The following is a 20,287-nucleotide window of genomic DNA, read 5'->3' as shown; positions in this document are numbered from 1 at the left end:
AACACCACTGTGACGGGCAAATCTGGGTTATGTTTTGCAAGTGTGCAATCCCATTTTCAATGTGTGGGGGGGGGGAGGCAGCAGCTCCTTGGTCGAGCATCTACATTGCACGTAGAAGACCACAGGTTCAATCCCTGACAACTCCAAGTAGGGCTGGTGTCAGGGGCTGGACTGAGGAGGACTGGTGGGGACTGCCCCCCCCCTTTCCTGAACCTTCCTGAGAAGAGGAGGACAGTATAGAATTACAACAGTGGTTTGCAGAAGGTCATAGTTCAGAGGCTGAAGGGGAGAAGCTGGGAAATATTGGGAGATGAACAGCAGGAATAAAAAGCACCAGGCGAGAGACAACTGATAGACTCAGGGTCTTTGGAAAGCATTCCTGACTCCCCTCCCAGGACCAGGCGTGCATTGAGAGTAGTAGAACAGAAAGCTCAGCTTAGCTGACACAGGGGTGATGTAGAATAGGAGAGAAAGAGGGGTTGGGACTTTACTCGGAGCAACGTCATTATCTTTGGGATACTACATTCCTTTCTCTCTCTCTGTGAATAATGAATAAAATTACTTGGTAAGAACTCTTCTTGTTTATCTGCTTCTTGGCTGCCATCGTGGGAGAGATAGGATTCCCTGGGAATGCCTCCACCTGAAATCCTGTAGAGTGGCTGGCAGCCAGCGTAGACCCAGGAGAGACAAGGTGGTGGTCTCCAGAGGTTAGAATCCAACATTTGTGGATCCCAGCACCAGCCAGCATGGCCAATGGGCAGGGGTGGTGGCTGTTGGAGTTTAATAACATCTGGCAAACACAGTGTTGCCTCCAAGACTGAGGATGGAAGATATCTGGTTTTCAGCATCACAATATATCACCAGCTAAACACTGTGATATATCATGATGTCTGAAATAAGGATGGAGCTATGTAGAGGCAATGGCTGGCTTCAAGGTTTCTACCACATTGTGATTTTTGCATAACACAAACACACACACATCATGATTCACAATATATCGCCAGGTCAAAATTATGAAACCGATATCACGATATGGACTTCAGTTTTGGACGATGCATCGATACGTCCCCCAGCCCTACCACTGACATTATTAATTTGGCAAACACCCTTTTCATCATCCCAGTGGATCTAAGATGCTGGTCCAAATTTGTATTCAGTTTCAAGGGACACCCACAGATTTCACTCCTCCTCTAGCATTTGCCATGTAGACGTGAGTTAGATGTGGCATAAATCAAGTCCCGAGTCAAAGGATTGCGTAATATTGTACGTAGACGATGTCCTGGCTCGTCCATCAACTGAAGATTTGACATGAGAAATCCCAATTACAGTCGTACTTTGGTTGTCGAATGGAATCCGTTCCAGAAGTCCGTTCAATTTCCGAAAACATTTGACAACCAAGACACGGCCTCCGATTGGCTGCAGGAGCTTCCTGCACGCAATTGGAAGCTGCGTAAGCCACGTCGGACGTTCATCTTCCAAAGAACGTTCACAAACCGGAACACTCACTTCGGCGTTTGCGTCATTTGGGAGCCAAAACGTTTGACTCGTAAGGTGTTTGGCTACCAAGGTATGACTGTATTATCATTCAGAGAGCAAGATTTAGAGCTAGATGGTACAATGGTCTGACTCTGTATAAGGCAGCCTATAATGTATAATATGCCTTGACTTGTCATGAACTGAAAGAGGACAGCCATGCAAAGCTTCCCAGTTACAAGAATGAGCATCTGCATCTCACACTTTCCCATTATAGGAATAAAGAAATGGGTCTATTTTCAGAAATCTGAATGGCTTCTGGAAGAGAACCCTCTTCACCCTGTCAAGCAGGAGGGTCCCAGACCTTTCCTGTGCAAGACTTGCCTCTTGATGGAGGAATAATACTGATCAATGAACTCTTTTGCCAGTGGGAGCAGCTCTTCCTTTGTCCGGACTTCTTCAGGTCTTCGGACGTGCTGGGAAGGCATCATAATGGAACCCATGCAGACCTGCTCACTGCAGGGGGTCACCTGGAAAAGGGGTGAAGCAGAAGAATGCATGGTCACAACAGCTCCTTGACAGTCCACCACCTTCTAAGGGAATCCATTCCACTGTTGAATGATTTTTACCCTCAGAAAGTCCTTCTTAATGTTTAGTCAGAATCTCCTTTCATGTAGGGCTGCCATAAGTCCTGGTTTTCCTGGACACGTCCAAGAATTGGCCAGCGAAATAGTAGTAGTAATAATAGTAATAGTAATAATAATAATAATAATAATAATAATAATAATAATAACAACAACAATAATTTATTATTTATACCCCACCCATCTGGCTGGGTTTCCCCAGCCACTCTGAGAGGCTTCCAACAGAATGTTAAAATACAATAGGCCTTCAAATATTAAAAGCTTCCCTAAACAGGGCTGCCTTCAGATGTCTCCTAAAAGTCTGGTAGTTGTTTTTTCCTTTGACATCTGGTGGGAGGGCGTTCCACAGGACGGGTGCCACTACCGAGAAGGCCCTCTGCCTGGTTCCCTCTAGCTTCACTTCTCGCAGTGAGGGAACCACCAGAAGGCCCTTGGAGCGGGACCTCAGTGTCCGGGCAGAACGATGGGGGTGGAGATGCTCCTTCAGGTATACTGGACTGAGGCCGTTTAGGGCTTTAAAGGTCAGCACCAACACTTTGAATTGTGCTCGGAAACGTCCTGGGAGCCAATGTAGGTCTTTCAAGACCGGTGTTATGTGGTCTCGGCCCATGGCGTCTGGGCGGATTTTCACTGAACCGGCAAAATGTCTGGGGAAACCTGGAGGTATGGCAAGTCGGGTGATTTTTTTTTTTTTAGAAGCTTTAGAAATCCGTTAAAATTCCCAAAACGTTTCTTTTTGGGGGGAGATGTTCCCCCTATAAAACTGAACAACTTTGACCCATAAAAAAATCTCAACACCTTTGTCCGGATTTTTACTTTTTGGAATATGGCAACCCTACTTTCTTGTCATACATATCTGTTGGTTCGGTTCCTCCCCTTTGGAGCAGCAGAAAACAAGCCTGAGGCATCTTTCATGTGACAGCCCTTCATATCTTTGAAGATCTTTGGCTATCTCAGCCACCCACACCTCACACTCAGACTGGTTTTTTCTGAAATACTGGTTTCCTGTAGTTATTTGTTTATGCAACACTGTATTAGGTTTTTTTTTTGTCACCTGTTTTTTCAGTGTGTACACATTTTCATATGTCACAAAAATTCAACAAAAAGTTGGGGGTGGAGCAGAAAAAGAAGTGCATTTCCTGCTACTTAAATCAAATATTTTTTCTTTTTTAAAAAAGTTAACTTTAAAAAAAATCAAAATATAAACAGAAACAGCCGTTTGAAATATATATACAGTGGTACCTCGGGTTACAAACACCTCGGGTTACAAACACTTCGGGTTACAGACTCCGCTAACCCAGAAATAGTACCTCAGGTTAAGAACTTTACCTCAGGATGAGAAAAGAAATTGTGCGCCGGCGATGCGGCGGCAGCGGGAGGCCCCATTAGCTAAAGTGGTACCTCAGGTTAAGAACGGTTTCAGGTTAAGAATGGACATCCGGAATGAATTAAGTTTGTAACGAGAGGTACCATTGTACATTAGAAAATAAAATTACACAGTAAAACACAGACTTGCCTAAACCCCCCCCCCCCTTAAAGAAGGTGCTGAAAACAGCAAAGGCACCTGGCCTGATTTCAATGGGCAGGGAGTTCCAAAGTGCAGGCACTTATTTGAACAACATAGAAGGAATCATTAGCAGAAACCCCTCCCCAAACATATTGCAAAATGCCAGCCTCACTTACCATGGTACTCTTCAGATGCAAAGTGTCGTTGAGCACCGATCCGGTCTCCCAGTTCCGCACTTTAGCAAAGCGTGGGCACTTGGAGGGGCTTCCATTCACCACATTCTTTGTTGGTGACTGCCGGCCCGAGGGCGGGATCTGGGTGGGTATGGGGCAGAGAGCAAAAGAACAAGAACACAGTATTAGGCCACAAACATCCATCCCATTGGAAAGAGGCTCATGTGCAGGATTTTGTCTGTCCTCCAACTCTGTTTCTCAAGCTTAAAACTCAAGTGCCAGAGTTTGGCTTCCTGAGAATACTGCTTTCGTCGCTTCAGGTTTCTAGTCCTTAAGATTGCAGCTTCCTCTGTGGAATCCCAATTGCCAATATGCCAGTTTCTTCTTTCCTGGCCCAGCTCATAGTGGTGGTTGGCTCTCAACGTCTACAACAGGAGTAGGGAAGCTCTCTTTCTCTCTCTGGAAAGTATTTTTATTGAATATTATCCCTATAACCCCAATAACAAAATAGAACTTCATGAGACAAACACATGAAAACCAAACCAGACCAAGGCTGGCAATGGAATATTACATTCACAGGAAGAAATAATATAGCTGGTTACATGGATATTTGCAATGAGATACAAACAAGCAATTGGAGAGAGTACAGTCATGAGAAACAAGAGAACAAGAGATGCTGACTTGCAAAATATAAACAAAAAACTGTGACTGAAACCATCAGAGGCGCAAGGAAAAACTAGCAGTTTAAACATGTACAAACCTTTTCCGTGTTTCATCTTCACAACAGTCCTGCAAGGTAGGTTACTACCTTAAAAACATTTTTTAATTGATTTTCCAAAATTTTAACAAATCCATAACAAATTGAGCAAATTAAATGCAACTTTTTTCCTTTTTTCCTTTTAAAAAGACTTCAGGGGTAAGGGAAGCTTTCTCAACCAAAGGGCTGTGGCCCCTTCTGGGCAGACTTCTGGGGCCACATGCAAATAGTGGGCGGAGCCAGAGGCAAAAGTGGGCGGAGCAACAAATGTAAATTTTACCTTACATACAGCAGCAAGAGGCGTTTTCAGAGTTCAAGGGCGCTTCCCAGCCTGACTAAAGCACTTAGGGAGATTTAGGGGTATGTTTGTCCTGGGAAGGGATAGACAGAGAGATTTGGAGGGCCACATTTGGCCCTCAGGGTTTCCCCACCCCTGGTCTACAACATGCACAGGCCTAGGATCACTCTCAAATTCTGAAATTTGGGATTAGAAGCCATGCAGGTTGTTTGTTTCATTTTGTTGCAGCAGCAAGCCTTCTAGTCCTCAGTGAGGCAACCTGGAAGGAACTATCCTCAGGGTAAGGAAGCCGAAAGCTTTTGTAATCTCTCCTTCATTTAAGCAAAGAATATTCGAGTTTTTAAAAAATCCTGGAGGGAGGCTTATTTTCTTCCCCACCAAGTTGAACATTTGTGGTTGGCCAACCCTAGGAGTGGAGAATGGAGACCCTGGATCTGGGAACCAGAGGAGTTCTGTGGAACAACATGGTTAAAGGAGGATGGAAAAGAAACAGCCTGCGTATCCAGGCAGAGGGGAAGCTTAATAGCGGCTTAAGGGGAGGGAAGGATTTTAGCAGCCCTCAACGTGGAGAGAAACTAAGCCTGCAACAGAGAGTTTTATAGAGCTTAGCAGCGAGAAATCCCAACCAGTGAAAGACAAGGCATGAGAGATTCAGTCTTGCTCAGCTGACATTGCCTAGAACACTACGGGGCTTTCCATACGGCTCTATACTTTCCCATACAGCACAACCTCTCTCTCTCTCTCTCTGGAACCAACTTTATTGTGCATTTACGATGATTTGCACTCACTATTGTATTGAGGGAGTTATACCTGATATTGTAACGTTTCTGCCTGCAAAGGTTTGGGGGCAGATATACCGCTTCACTTCCAATCTGTGCAAGTCCTGAAAACATTCTGTGAAAATCCCATAGCTTTTCATACTACAAATGCTGGGTGTTAAGTTGTGGGTGAACATATCAGACGACACAGCAATTCTTCAAACAGCTCCTGTTTATTCACAGGCCAGGACAGAACTGGACTGAAGGGTTCAGTCAGCCTGCTTATATAGAGCTCCAGTACAATGTAACTGTAACAGTTTTCTAAAACTATCCAATCACTGAACGTCACTTTCGATCCCTTATTTGCATAACTACCTACAGTATCCCCCTGCTGGCCCAGGGTGAGAACCTCAGTACATAACACTGGGTATGGGAGTCGGGCTTTCATTTGACCCTTCAGGCCTCTCTAAAATGCCCTTGGAACTCTTCCCAAGCCACTCCCCTTCTCTCCAGGCCACCCCCCCCCCCCCAGTCTGGCTTCACACCTTCCTCGGGTGTTTCTGGCCAGGCTGCCTTGTGTCCTTCAATTCTGACAATGCCTTTGGTTTTCCTGGATGGAGGAGAGATATGGGTGTTTGAGAGCGTGTGTAGAAATTAGCCTACGCTACGAGGGTGCGCCCAGTACATCCTTTGCCCTGCTCACTTTTGCCCATGGCCCTGCCTGCCACTGGGACGTGGCATGTAGAAAGATGACGTTAAAAGGAAGGATTCAAAAGAAGAAGCTGTAGATGACAGAGCTAAACATTCCCCAAGTCAAAATATTTTTTTAACCACATAGGTCTGCTGCACCAAAGAGCCTTGCCACACTGCAAATAATTCGCAGATTTATTATGGCATACAAATCAACATATTTCTTCAAATGCTGAGATGCCATGAAGCAGGACAGCCCAGGTTGCATCTCCCAACTTTTTTTTTTTTTTAAATAAACTTTAAAAATAGTTATGGAGTGCCCTGAAAATATCTGCAGTTAGGAAACAGGATCAGGAAAGCGGAATGCAATTAAGGTTTCGAAGCTTCCCCCTGCCACTGTCCTGGGAAAATTGACGCTGTTGGGAGAAGCGGTTCCATCCTGAGGATTTTGAAGTCGGGAAGCTTAACTTGAATTCCAAACCTGCTGCCAGAATGCTGTTCCAGCTCTGGCCGCAGGGGATACTGCTGCTGCTGCTGCTGCTGCTCTTTGTGCTTACGTGGTAACAATAGAAGCTAATCCATCATGATCCTGCATACAATAAGGACACTAAGTTGGCAGGGAAAGCCCAGAAACAGCCCACAAAAGGAAACAAGGGCAGAGCTGAGGCAGGGGGGTGGGAGGAGACCACACAAAGCTTTTCCACGCCATCCATCAAACACTGTTTGCACAACACGCAGTTGTCAGGAAGGAGGAAACACCAGCCAGCCTTGGCTTGGGAAGCAGCTGAGGTTCTTTTGCAAAAGGAACCTAGGAAACTGCCTTAGACCATCCAGCCCAATGGTGTCTACACTGACTGGCAGCATCTCTCTAGGATTTTAGACAGGGTGTCCCTCCCAGCCCTACCTGGAAATGCCAAGAAATTCACTAAGGACTCTCTGTGGTAGCTTATCTTAAAGTTTTACGTGTCTATACGCTTATCACATTTATAAATTTTAAATTTATTGTTGTACATTGTTTTAAATGTTTGTTTTCCTTCTGGGATTGTACCCCCAAGGGTGTTTTATAAGCTGGTCTCTGACAGTAATAAATTATCTATCTATCTCTCATTAGGGAGGGAAGAATCTATCAAATGTGACTTCTCTCAGCTTCTCGTTGCCCCAGTCCTCAGTCCTCCACATTTCTAAAACTATTATTATTATTCCATCGTTCAGCCCAGATACTGAGGGCCTTCCAGCGGTTCCCTCACTGCAAAAAGGGGAACAAGGCAGAGGGCTTTCTCGGTAGCGATGCCCTCCCCGTGGAACACCCTCCCATCAGGTGTCAAGGAAATAAACTACCTGAATTTTAGAAGACATCTGAAGGCAGCCCCATATAGGGAAGTTTTAAATGTTTGATGTTTTATTATGCTTTTATATCTGTTGGAAGGGACGCGGGTGGCGCTGTGGGTTAAACCACAGAGCCTAGGACTTGCCGATCAGAAGGTCGGCGGTTCGAATCCCCACGACGGGGTGAGCTCTCATTGCTCGGTCCCTGCTCCTGCCAACCTAGCAGTTTGAAAGCACGTCAAAGTGCAAGTAGATAGATAAGTACCGCTCCGGTGGGAAGGTAAACGGCGTTTCTGTGCACTGCTCTGGTTCGCCAGAAGCGGCTTAGTCATGCTGGCCACATGACCCGGAAGCTGTACGCCAGCTCCCTCGGCCAATAAAGCGAGATGAGTGCCGCAACCCCAGAGTCGTCCACAACTGAACCTAATGGTCAGGGGTCCCTTTACCTTTACCTATCTGCTGGAAGCCGCCCAGAGTGGCTGGGTCAACCCAGTCAGATGGGCAGGTTACACATCACCATCCTCTCCTCTCTTTGCATCTTATCCACTCCCTCACCTACCCAAATCTCTCCTCACCTCATAGCCCATCAAACCAGCAAGCAGGGTTGGGAAGTGCTTCAGAGAGCACTTTGCAAACTGAAGCACCTCCTAGCACCTAACTACCCACCTGGACCACTGGCCACCTGCTAGCTTGCTCGCCGGCCTGCTTGTCTATCACTACATCTGGAGTTGCCGTGGTCCCCTACTGGCAGCCACATGAACTTCGGCATGACGACAGCCTTACAGTTACAATGCATCGCCCAGCCAGGAGATATCTGCAAGAAGCCTCCCTTGGAAATGGCGTCCTGCTTCTTTAAGAGCTCTGTTCCTAAGCAGGAACTCACTACAGGGAAGGGCCTGGGAAACTCATTCTCAAGCCTATAGGAAGAACATGAGGCCACCTTGAGGGGACAGGCAGGGTCAAACAAAGTCCTGCTTCTCCCCCCTTCCACCTCCGCCTGCTCAAATTCCTACTGACACGAAATAAGAAGCTTTGTACTGGCGGGTGTGACAACTGGAATGTGGTAGCATTGCTCAGATCACGGCAAGCGTGTATTAGGAGAGTCCTGCTGGATCAGATAAAAGGTTTGCCTGCTTCAGGGACTGGGAACCTCTGGGCCTCCAGATGCTGCCGTAAGCAGCGACAAGGGGAAATTTGATTTGGTTTGTATTTTAATGGGAAATTAACTAATTTGCAATCCGCAAACTGAAACACAGTTGTCCTTCGAAAGCTGCACTTCGCCGAATTTTGCAACACAGTTCTCCAACCAAACATGGTGTTCAAAAATGCATTTGTTAGGGAGAAATCTGCATAAACCTGCACACATTAATGAGAACATCACACATACACACACATTATGTTGGAGAAAATTGCTTGCAAATTAGTCAAAGCTGCCTACAAAATGTGTTTACTAGCAGAAAAATGCACTGCAATGCAGATTGATTGGGATGAGGTGTCTTGTTTTTTAAATGCAAATTGCTGAAGAAATGTGGAGGACTGAATTTAAGATTGGAAAAACTGAGAAACTTAACTCCCGTCTGCAGTATAAATTTAATGCAGTATTGTATCACTTTAAACAATCAAAGCTTTTAAGGAGCTTTTAAGCACGATAGGCTCTTCTTGGAATTTCTGAGAGGTCAAGTTTTAGAGGTCAAGTTCCTAGCCCTCATGCTGTTGGAGCCTACTTTGGTCATGTGATGGCAAAAAGTGGCCAAAAATCTGTAATCAGAAGGCAAGGAAAAAGAACCCTTGGTGGGTTGTCATGGAATCCTTAAGATATTTCATTCTTTGACTTAAAAAACAACAAAACAAAACCATTATTTTTGTTGCTATTAATGGCCCAATATATTTTGCTGCCTGAGGCAAAATGGCGCGTGCACACCCCTATCCAGCAAGTAGCAAATCCTGCTTCAGTACTGGCAATGAAGCACTGCACTGCCACTGAGGGAGATCAGCAGGGTGGTTATACAGGTGGAGGGCAAGCTCTCTTTCCCAACAGAAGAATATGGTCAGAAAACTCAGGAGGAAGAACTGAGGGACACCACCACCTCCCAGCATATGCCGCCCGAGGCAATCACCTCACTCTGCCTAATGGTAGGGCTAGGGGACCCGACAAGGGTGTTAGCTGCCAATGAACCTCATATCTCAAAGGCTATGCTTCTACTTTGCCCCTGTGTGAGAACAGATGAGGCCCAGTTCCACCCTCCTTGCCCTCCTTTTTAGCACCTACCGGGTCCTTGTCCGAAGAGGGCTTGCTCGCGACAGAGGCTGCGTCAGTCTTCTCCCACAAGTCGTTGAAGACTCGGTCGTTCTCCATTCCTGATGGCAAAGCCTTTGGTGACTTCCGGTCTGCTTCCCGGAAACTGGAAGAGAGGAGGCCAAAGAGACAACCCCCTCAACAGGTCAGCAGTGGAGGGAACAAATACCTGGCCTGTATTCTTTTACTTTTTACAGGTGTATCCTGCAATATGTGACTGATGCAACATTGGGGGATTTCTACCAGCCTATCCACACATCATTCCAATTTATTAGTGTCCCAGTTTTCCAGGGACAGTCCCGGAATTACAGAAGCTACCCCAATTTCTGATTTGATCCGGGAATGTCCTGGTTTTCCCTTTTTCCTCCCCTCCTCATCTCAGAGAACAATCAAAAGTGGTGGAGAGATCAGAACACCCCCCCCCCTTCTTGGAAACAGGAGCCTTTGCATTCTCTCTCTCTATCTTTCTCTCTCTCTGTGTGTGCATAGATGCAAAAACGGAGTCCTGTTTATACTGAAAATAAAATACCTACACAGAATGAAGGAAATGTGTTTGTGATCTTCAGATGTAGAGTGCTACACACAATTAATGAAGAGGAAGAGGAGGAGGGGGGGAGAAGAAGAAGAAGAAGAAGAAGAAGAAGAGGAGGAGGAGGAGGAGGAGGAGGAGGACCTTTCCTGGATCAACCGCTGATGGCAAATGGGGAGGCATAACTACCCTTCTTGGATCTGCTTACAGCCACATTAAAATCTGCCCAGCTGTGCATATGCATCTCACACTTGCAAAACAACAGAGAGCTGCTGTCTTTGCAAGTCCATACAGGCACACCACTATAGATGTTGCTATGCCCCATCTTCCCCAGAATTTCGACTTGCGCCACATTGTTCCCTTTGCCAGCTCTGCCATGCCGTGTTCCCAGCATTTTTTCATTGACCTGCCCATGCAAATGCAGGCAGATACTTGGCCCTGTGAGATACAGGCCAGAGGGAGCAAGAGGGAGGGTACAAAGGGGTCTCCACCCCCTGCCTCCTTTTCCCTCTGCAAACTAAAACTATCTCTTTCTTCCCAATCACAACTGGGCAGAGCACAGCGGCTGGCTGAGACATTATTATTATTAGCTTTGATATAGTATTCACCTTTCTTCCCGCTCCCCAATATTTTGTATTGAATTTTAACAACAACAAACAAGTGGGGGGGGGGAGAAATGAAATAACACTTTTTTTTAAAAAAAAGGGTAAGTTGTCACAATCGCCAGTAAAGAATATAGGATATTTACTAAGTCAGAAATAAAACATACAGAGAGGGGAAACCATGGTCTATAATTACAAAGTTGTCCCATGGTCTGAATTAAAACAATTACAATTTTGTATTTCAAAGAAGAAGATGAAAAATAGCCTTGGGTTGTATTAGGTCTAGACACTTGCATCAGCCTGTGGGACCTGATGCTCCTAAACCTATGTTTTTTGTTGTTGGCATACGCCTTTCACAAGAGACAATGTAGTGCGCCTCTGGGGATGAAGTCAAACGGCTAAGTTAGTGGCTTCAAAGTGACCTCTCCGTGGAGCAAGCCACGGCAGTGTGTATGGAGGTCCTGGGCTGCACAGATGACAAGACCCCAGCTCTTGGTCTTGCAAAGGAGAGCAGAGCAAGATGTTTGGTACCAGCTTGGCTGCAGGAGTTGCTGGAAGGAGGTGTGCAAGGCACCATCCAACCGCCTTAGGGATTCCACTCCAGATTTGTATAGGGGTCACACCTTATCTTTTTCTTCTCCTGAAGACACCCTGCAGGACAGCGGAGGTTTAGGATCAGAGTTTTCCCTCTCCGAAATGGGCTGTCTGCCCCTCACTTCCCTCTACACTGCACACCAGCTGCAACATATACAAAAGGCTCACTGACGGCAGCGACAACACCAAGCAACCATGCAGGGCTGCAAAGTACGCAAGTTGCACTGCATACACGAAGCTCACTGCTGTCTGCACGCATGTGTGCACACACTGCTGGGCAAGCGTGGGCTGCCCCTTCTGCCCTCAGTCAATCTCATACCATCCAACTTTTCCAGATGCAAAACAGGAACGTGTGACTTCCAGGATGCACCCCCAGGCGAGTTATGTGACCCGTGCTGCACTTTTTCAACCTGAAAAGGAACTTTCCCTAGGAAAATCTTGTACAGTGACCCCCCAAAAAGCACATTTTTGGGTGCTGTGAAATATCATGACCCCCAAAAAAGCTCTCTCTTTTTTCTTTTTTGAGGCAAGAGCACGGCATGCGAGAGAGCAAGGCTGTGATGCCCCAAACGGTTGCCGCTATCTGGCTTGGAAAAAATGGGCTGTCCCTTTTTTCAGGGGTACTTGGGAGCTGTGCAGCCCCCACTAGCAAGCCTTTGGGCTGCCCCATTTTGCCAGGGATACAATACCACCAGGATGTAGAAGAAGAAGAAGAGTTTGGATTTGATATCCTGCTTTATCACTACCCTGAGGAGTCTCAAAGCGGCTAACATTCTCCTTTCCCTTCCTCCCCCACAACAAACACTCTGTGAGGTGAGTGGGGCTGAGAGACTTCAAAGAAGTGTGACTAGCCCAAGGTCACCCAGCAGCTGCATGTGGAGGAGCGGAGATGCGAACCCGGTTCACCAGATTATGAGTCTAGTGCTCTTAACCACTATACCACACTGGCTCTCTATTAGCCAATAAAGGCTGATCCACTAGAGCAATGGGGAGAACTGCCCCACCAACCTCAGCCAGTTCCCGCCTGCCTGCCTCCATACTCACAACCTCTCAAGGGATGGTCTGGCTGCCAGCTCCTTCCTCCTTAGCCTCAGTGCTGCCTTCTAGAATTCAGCATGGAGGATGGAGACACAACCAGAATCCGTTGGCTCTGCCAGCGGCGTAGCTAGCCGCTCGGGTGCCTGATGTGGGGGTGTGTCCTGCAGCCGGGGGTGGGGCAAGCTGCCCTCTCCAATGCTTGGAGCCCCTCCTCCACCTCCCCCTCAGCTGTAGGGCGGCTGAGGGAGAGGCAGTAGGCATTTGCAAGTCCCACACTGCCGTTTCAGGAAGCACTGAACCTGCAGGCACCGAAGCCACCATGTCACTCCTAAAAAGTTTTGTGAGCCCAATTAAAAAACACACACAAAAAACTCATTTTGTCACCCCCTCAGTGATGACACCCAGGGCAGACCGCACCCCCGCACCCCCTTCCTCCGCCATTGGGCTCCACCTACTCTCAGCCTTCCGGCCTTCCACCCTACCAGTTCCAACAGGTGTTGGGCACAGCTGGCAAGTCTTCCTGGTTTCCGTGACTGAAGCCAACCTGGTTTTAGACGTGCAGAATGTCAGGTCGCGCAAGGCGGTCCACCGAGGTCTTTGCTTCCCACCTAGCTTCCCCCAAGGCTCCGAAACGTTAAAACCGAGAAACAAATCCGGGAGGGTTTGGGGGCACTAGGAGAGGGATCAGGAAAAGGACTTGGCCCAATGGCAAGCAACTCTGACGAATCCCTGTGTGCTGGCTGGAAGCAAAAACAATGGATATTTCGAAATGAAAACAAACACTGATTCTATTTTTTAAAAAATAAAAAAAATATCAGGAAATGGAAGTTCTTAAAATAATCATTATTCAGGGATGGGGTGGAGCAGACAATCCATCCACAGAGTAGCAGATCTGGACAGCTCTGCTAAGAAGGCACCGAAGAGTGTTTGCTCTCCTGGAGAGTTGGCTGCAAAGTCCTTTCATTGCAGAGAAAGAATCTTCGTTTCCCATTGCAAGGGGGGAACCTCTGCTTGGTGACAGAGCATCAGCCTTACATGCAGATGGTCCCTGGTTGAATCGCCGGTGACTCCCTGTCTGAAACCCCGGAGAGCTGCTGCCAGTCAGTGCAGACAATGCTGGGCCAGCTGAAGCAATGGTTGGATAGTTCAAGGCAGCTGCCTAGGTTGCTCTGAATATGAGATTCTGTCCGTTGCCAGCACAAAGGCTGGGGATGGAGAATTCAGCACGAAGGATAAAGATAAAGAGCCAGAAAAAATGGAGGAGGAGTTTTGAAGTTGCCCATCAAGCAGCCAGAGCAGGTGGCCAGCCCCACCCCTCCGGTAACAGTCGTCCCCTCCATGATGAAAAGACCCAGTCAGTAGAGGATGAGACTTAATCTCACGGCCACAGATTCAAGCCCCAGCTTGGGCAAAAGATTCCTGCATTGCAGGGGGATTGGACCAGAATACCCTCGTGAGAAAGTGGGAGGAGGAGGAGGAGGAGGAGGAAGTTGCAAACAGGAGAGAATCAAATAATTGTAGAGTTGGAAAGGACTCTGGTCTTAGTCTAAATTTCAAAGGATAGAAAGAAGTCAGCACAGAGGTTGAAAGAGCAAGGGTAGTCTGGGAATCTGCAGGCCCCTTACCCTTAAGCCCCATGCAAACCCCTTTCTGCAAGCCGAGTTGCACCCAAACTTCCAGCAGTTATTGTCTGTGCTAAACAGGAAATCTAGGGAAGCTGGCTTAACGTGGTAACCTTCAAAATGGACGGTTTTTTTAAAAAAATCTTTCCACTGCCGTACTTGCAACTGTTCGTTTCTTCTCCCAGGATCAAAACAACTTCCGTCTTCAAAGAATTTACTTCTGACCCACGTCAAATGACTTTCACAGCAGGGGGCTGTTGCTAGTTCATTATATCCGTATATTGGGGGGGGGGGGGGACAACAAAAGCAAAAAAACCCCAAACCCACATATAGGAAATTGCCAACAGCCTTATTGGCACAAAGCCCTGGTGTTTCGACCGGGTCTTTTCATTGTCTATTTTTAAGGCTATATGCCATTGGCCTGAACAGGCTGTTTGATTGCATAAAGATTTCTCACAGCCAAGCTGTTGTACGTTTGTACAATAGCCACTTTAGCAAGAAAAGGAAAAGGAAAGGGGGGGAAAGGTTTATTTATTTGGATTTTAATCCAAGGAGGCTAAGAAACCAAACCATGCATCAGAAAGTTGCCACACTATTATTTCTGAGTTTCAGTTGCACGACCAGAATAATAATATGGAGCAATCTTAAGAGGGTTGAGGTAAGGTAAGACTGTTTGGTCCTCCCTTTCACAACTGCCTTGCGAGATAGGCCAGTCACACCTCAAGACTATCTGGATGGGAGATTCCTTGGAATCTCAGTTGTAGGATGGAAATGTATATTTGGGTGCAATTAGACTGAAGACCTTACACATTGTTTGCTGCTCTGTCCTTTATATTGGGAGCCCAGATGGGGGGAAATTGTCACCCATTCTTCAACTGCATCCAGATCAATTTCCTCGGGAAGGGACAATTGAACTTCAAGCTGATAAATAGCTGTACTTCATGCAATTGCTACCTAAATTTGCAGTGGCAGCCAATAAACTTGGTTCTAATCATAAAAGAAATTGTAATGGATTATAAATACATTACCCCGGACAATGATATACATGGTTCCTAACGGTTGCTTTGTGATTTCAATTCAAGTTTTTTTAAAAAATTAATTCATGTACAGTGGTACCTCGGGTTACAGACGCTTCAGGTCACAGACGCTTCAGGTTACAGACTCCGCTAACCTAGAAATAGTACCTTGGGTTAAGAACTTTGCTTCAGGATGAGAACAGAAATTGCGTGGCGGCGGCAGGAGGCTCCATTAGCTAAAGTGGTACCTCAGGTTAAGAACAGTTTCAGGTTAAGAACAGACCTCCAGAATGAATTACCATATTTTTTGCTCCATAAGATGCACCTGACCATAAGATGCACCTAGTTTTTAGAGGGGGGAATACACGAAAAAAATATTCTTTAAAGGGAGTGCTGAGCAGAGCCTGTCACTGCCGGGCTGCCCTTCTCCCTTCTCGGAGAAAAGCCCCCACGAGCCGCACACATGCTCCGTGCAGCTCTTTAAAGGGAGCGCGGCTCTTGGGGGCTTTTCCAGGAGGTGGGGCAAGCCTCCTCAGGGCAGCGGGATGAAGGCTCCCCATGCCCTGAAGAGGCTTCACGCAGCTAAGCCAGAAGCTAGAACAGCAAGAGGGAGCGCTGCACAGCAATCCATCTCGCTGTTCTGGCTTCTGGGATAGCCGCGCAGCCTGCATTCGCTCCATAAAACACACACACCTTTCCCCTTACTTTTTAGGCGGGAAAAAGTGTGTCTTATAGAATGAAAAATACGGTAAGTTCTTAACCCGAGGTATTACTGTATTGCGTTGGACATTCTATATATTGTCAAAGGCTTTGGCTAAGTGCAATAAAGGAGACCGTGCAGCATTCAGAGAAGTGCATCAACAGAAGTCTAGTGCCCAGATGAAGGGAAGTAACAGTACTACTCTATTCTGCCCTCCTGAGACCCCACCTGGAGTTCTGTGTCCAGTTCTGGGCACCTCACTTTAAGAAGGGTATCGACAAGCTGAAAGGTGTTCAGAGGAAGGCGACCAAGATGACCAAGGGTCTGGAAACCGAACCTGCCGAGGAACGGTTAAGGGAGTTGGATATGTTTTGCCTGGAGAAGACTGAGAGGTGATAGGATAGCCATCTTCAAATATCTGAAAGAAGGGCTGTTACATGGAAGGCAGAGAGCATGCTTGCTTTCTGCTGCTCCAGACGGGAGGACTCAAGCCAGTGGATTCAAAGGACAACAGAGGGCTAAACATTAGGAAGGACTTTCTGAGGGTAAGAGCTGTTCAACAGGAAACAGCTGCTGGACTCTCCTTTGTTGGAAGGTTTTAAATAATGGGGTGATGTCCATTTCAGGGTTAAATTTATCAGTGATTTCTGCATTGCAAGGGGTTGGCCTAGATGAACCTTGGGAGTCCCTTCCAGCTGTACAATTCCATCAGTTACAAAGCATGCCTGTGCTTTGGTTCTCCTGTTGTTTTGCAAAGTGTGGATGAAGAAGAAGAAGAAGAAGAGTTTGGTTTGATATCCCGCTTTATCACTACCCAAAGTGGCTAACCATCTCCTTTCCCTTCTTTCCCCACAACAAACACTCTGTGAGGTGAGTGGGGCTGAGACACTTCAGAGAAGTGTGACTAGCCCAAGGTCACCCAGCAGCTGCATGTGGAGGAGCGGGGAAGCGAACCCGGTTCCCCAGATTACGAATCTACCGCTCTTAACCACTACACCACAATGGCTTGCTTTCAGACTGAATTGAGTTGCTCCTGGTCCCAACCTCTCATTTCACCTGCTGTTGACTCCCTATGCTCCTGTGTTCTCTTGCTGTTACCACCACAGGGTGAAAAGGTCTCGGCCCAGTCTACCTGAAGGAGCGTCTCCACCCCCACCATTCAGCCCAGACACTGAGATCCAGCTCCAAGGGCCTTCTGGCAGTTCCCTCACTGAGAGAAGTGAGGTTACAGGGAACCAGGAGGGCCTTCTCGGTAGTGGCACCTGCCCTGTGGAACGCCCTCCCATCAGATGTCAAGGAAATAAACAACTATCTGACTTTTAGAAGACATCTGAAGGAAGCCCTGTATTGGGAAATTTTTAATGCTTTACAAAAAAATTTATGTGCTGTAAGCCTCCCAGAGTGGCTGGGGAAACCCAGCCAAGTGGACGGGGTATAAATAAAAGAGTAATTCTTCTTCTTCTTCTTCTTCTTCTTCTTCTTCTTCTTCTTCTTCTTCTTCTTCTTCTTCTTCTTCTTCCAACTTAACTTTGGCAAATGTGCTTTGATGATGGGTGGGGTTCTGCTTGCTTGCTCCCTCCCTCCCTTTATCTGATCAAAGCCATTCCATCGAAATATAAACACCAAGCTGGGAAAGCAGACACATTTCCTTCCTTACCAAGGTAGAACACAATCCACTCAGCTAGAAGTATAATCTGTGACTGGACTGGAACCCTTGTTCTGAAACACACCTGGGGTGTGCTTCCTGCCATCCACTGCCCCGCTTGGGGCCTAGAAAATATCTGCAAGGAACACAAAAGCATTCTGACAGTGCTCCATAAACAGGAATATTGCTGCAATGGGAACTTTAGAGCAGGTTTTCATAACATTTCCATGTGAGCAACTGCAATTGTCCTCAGCCCTGTAAACTAGGCGTGGGAAATCATATGTGGCAGCTAGACTAGTGACTGGGAGTGGCCACTGAGACCATATAACACCAGTCCTGAAAGACCTACATTGGCTCCCAGTATGTTTCCGAGCACAATTCAAAGTGTTGGTGCTGACCTTCAAAGCCCTAAACGGCCTCAGTCCAGTATACCTGAAGGAGCGTCTCAGGCCCCATTGTTCAGCCCGGACACTGAGGTCCAGCTCCGAGGGCCTTCTGGTGGTTCCCTCACTGCAAGAATTGAAGTTACAGGGAAGCAGGCAGAGGGCCTTCTGGGTGGTAGCACCCGCACTGTAGAACGTTCTCCCATCAGATGTCAAGAAAATAAACAACTATCTGACTTTTAGAAGACATCTGAAGGCAGCCCTGCTTAGAGAAGTTTTTAATGTTTGATGTTTTATCACTGCATCATCATCATCATCATCATCATCATCATTATTACCATGGTACCTCGGGTTAAGAACTTAATTTGTTCTGGAGGTCCGTTCTTAACCTGAAACTGTTCTTAACCTGAGGTACCACTTTAGATAATGGGGCCTCCAGCTGCTGCCATGCCGCTGCCGCGCGATTTCTGTTCTCATCCTGAAGCAAAGTTCTTAACCCCCGAGGTACTATTTCTGGGTTAGCGGAGTCTGTAACCTGAAGTGTCTGTAACCTGAAGCGTCTGTAACTGAGGTACCACTGTATTATTATTCTGTTGGGAACCGCCCAGAGTGGCTGGGGAAACCCAGCCAGATGGGCAGGGTATGTACGGTATGTATGTATGTATGTATGTATGTATGTATAAATAAATAATAATTATTGGAAGGAGTGCTTTAGAGAGAGAGAGAGAGAGAGAGAGCGAATTGGCCTTGAAGCAGAATCTCGTCTCCATTCTGGGCTGTTCTGAAGTGAGACAATCCCAGAAATTATTTCTACGGTATATACCTCAGTCTCTAAGATCGTCATATGAAGGCTTGTTGGTGGCCCCACCTGCAGGGACTACCTGGGTGGCCCCTGACCTGTGACAGGGCCTTTTCCATGGTGGCTCCCCAGTTATGGAATGCCCTCCCTGGTGAGGTGCAGCACGACAACATCAGGCACGTCTATGTATATAGGAAGAGTTCCCCATTTTCCATGGATCTTTTTTTATGTACGCCGCTTCGAGATGCAAATAATTAAGCGATATGTAAATGGTCTTACATAAATAAAAATAATTGCCCATCCCACACCTTTTGAGGCTTTCCCTCTATTGCTTTCCTAATTGGAAAAAAAAAATGCTGTAAAGTGAATTTGCTGCATTTGGGCCATCCAGATGTTGCTGAAATCCAGCTCCCATCAGCCTCCGCTGGCAAGACCCAGAGTCAGGGGGATGATGGGAGCTGTGCGCTAACAACACTTGGCATGACAAAGATCCCCCACCCTGACACTAGGGCAAGAAAGTTCATCCAGTTCCGTTGTGAAACCCCAAAATTCTGGTATGTGGTTGGAGTCCTCCCACAAAATACCGACAGCCTAGAAGCGACACCAGGGAGACGACAACCTGGGAACGCACCCTGTAAGACAGGATTTCTAATTCATTTCTTATTTATTGCATTCATATCCCACCTTTTCCCTCCAAGGAGCTCAAGGTGGCATAGATGGCTCTCTCCCTCCTCATTAATCCCCACAATAACCCTGCAAAGTAGGTTAGGCTGAGAGGCAGTGACTGGCCCAAGGTCACATTCAAGTGAGGTTCATGGCCAAGCGGGGATTTGAACCCAGGTCCTAGGGCAACGGGTGGGACACGGGTGCCGCTGTTGGTTAAACCACAAAGCCTAGGACTTGCCGATCAGAAGGTCGGTGGCTCGAATCCCCACGACGGGGTGAGCTCCCGTTGCCCGGTCCCTGCTCCTGCCAACCTAGCAGTTCAAAAGCACGTCAAAGTGCTGAAAATGATATACAGGTGGTACATAACCCCAGTCAAGCTTGCAAAAATCTATCATTTGCCCGATAATAAATGTTGGAAATGTAAAGAAACTGAAGGTACATTTTTTCACCTTTGGTGGACGTGCCCAAAGATTAAGGCTTTCTGGGAAATGATATATAATGAATTAAAAAAGGTATTCAAATATACCTTCCCCAAGAAACCAGAGGCCTTTCTCCTGGGCATAGTCGGCCAAATGGTGTTAAAAAAGGATAGAACTTTCTTTATGTATGCAACAACAGCAGCAAGAATACTCATCGTAAAGTATTGGAAGACACAAGAGCTACCCACACTGGAGGAATGGCAGATGAAATTGATGGATTATATGGAACTGGCGGAAATGACTGGTAGAATCCGTGACCAGGGAGAAGAGTCGGTGGAGGAAGATTGGAAGA

At 46.9% G+C, this 20,287-nt stretch overlaps 1 protein-coding gene across 6 annotated transcripts in view; it reads right to left on the bottom strand.

Moving 5' to 3' along the window:
- NOS1 (nitric oxide synthase 1) overlaps positions 1–20,287 on the bottom strand; it is a gene marked incomplete at its 3' end in the record, with an annotated part of 177,024 nt that overhangs the window by 41,437 nt on the left and 115,300 nt on the right. For 4 of the 6 annotated variants that reach the window (XM_080986166.1, XM_080986167.1, XM_080986165.1 and 1 more), the window contains exons 3-5: positions 9,896–10,028; positions 3,801–3,938; positions 1,858–2,003 (exon numbers count right to left, since the gene is read on the bottom strand). In XM_080986166.1, the coding sequence (XP_080842292.1) occupies positions 1,858–2,003; positions 3,801–3,938; positions 9,896–10,028 (417 nt within the window). Of the gene's footprint in view, positions 1–1,857; positions 2,004–3,800; positions 3,939–9,895; positions 10,029–10,451; positions 10,562–13,229; positions 13,253–20,287 lie in introns of those variants that run through there. The other 2 variants (XM_080986170.1, XM_080986169.1) reach the window with 2 other exon arrangements.

Source organism: Podarcis pityusensis (assembly GCF_964106645.2).
Source record: "Podarcis pityusensis genome assembly, chromosome: 16".
In the NCBI taxonomy this organism is placed as follows: Eukaryota; Metazoa; Chordata; class Lepidosauria; order Squamata; family Lacertidae; genus Podarcis; species Podarcis pityusensis.
The sequence above is the reverse complement of the archived record's forward strand: the minus strand, read 5'-3'. Positions and strand labels throughout refer to the sequence as shown.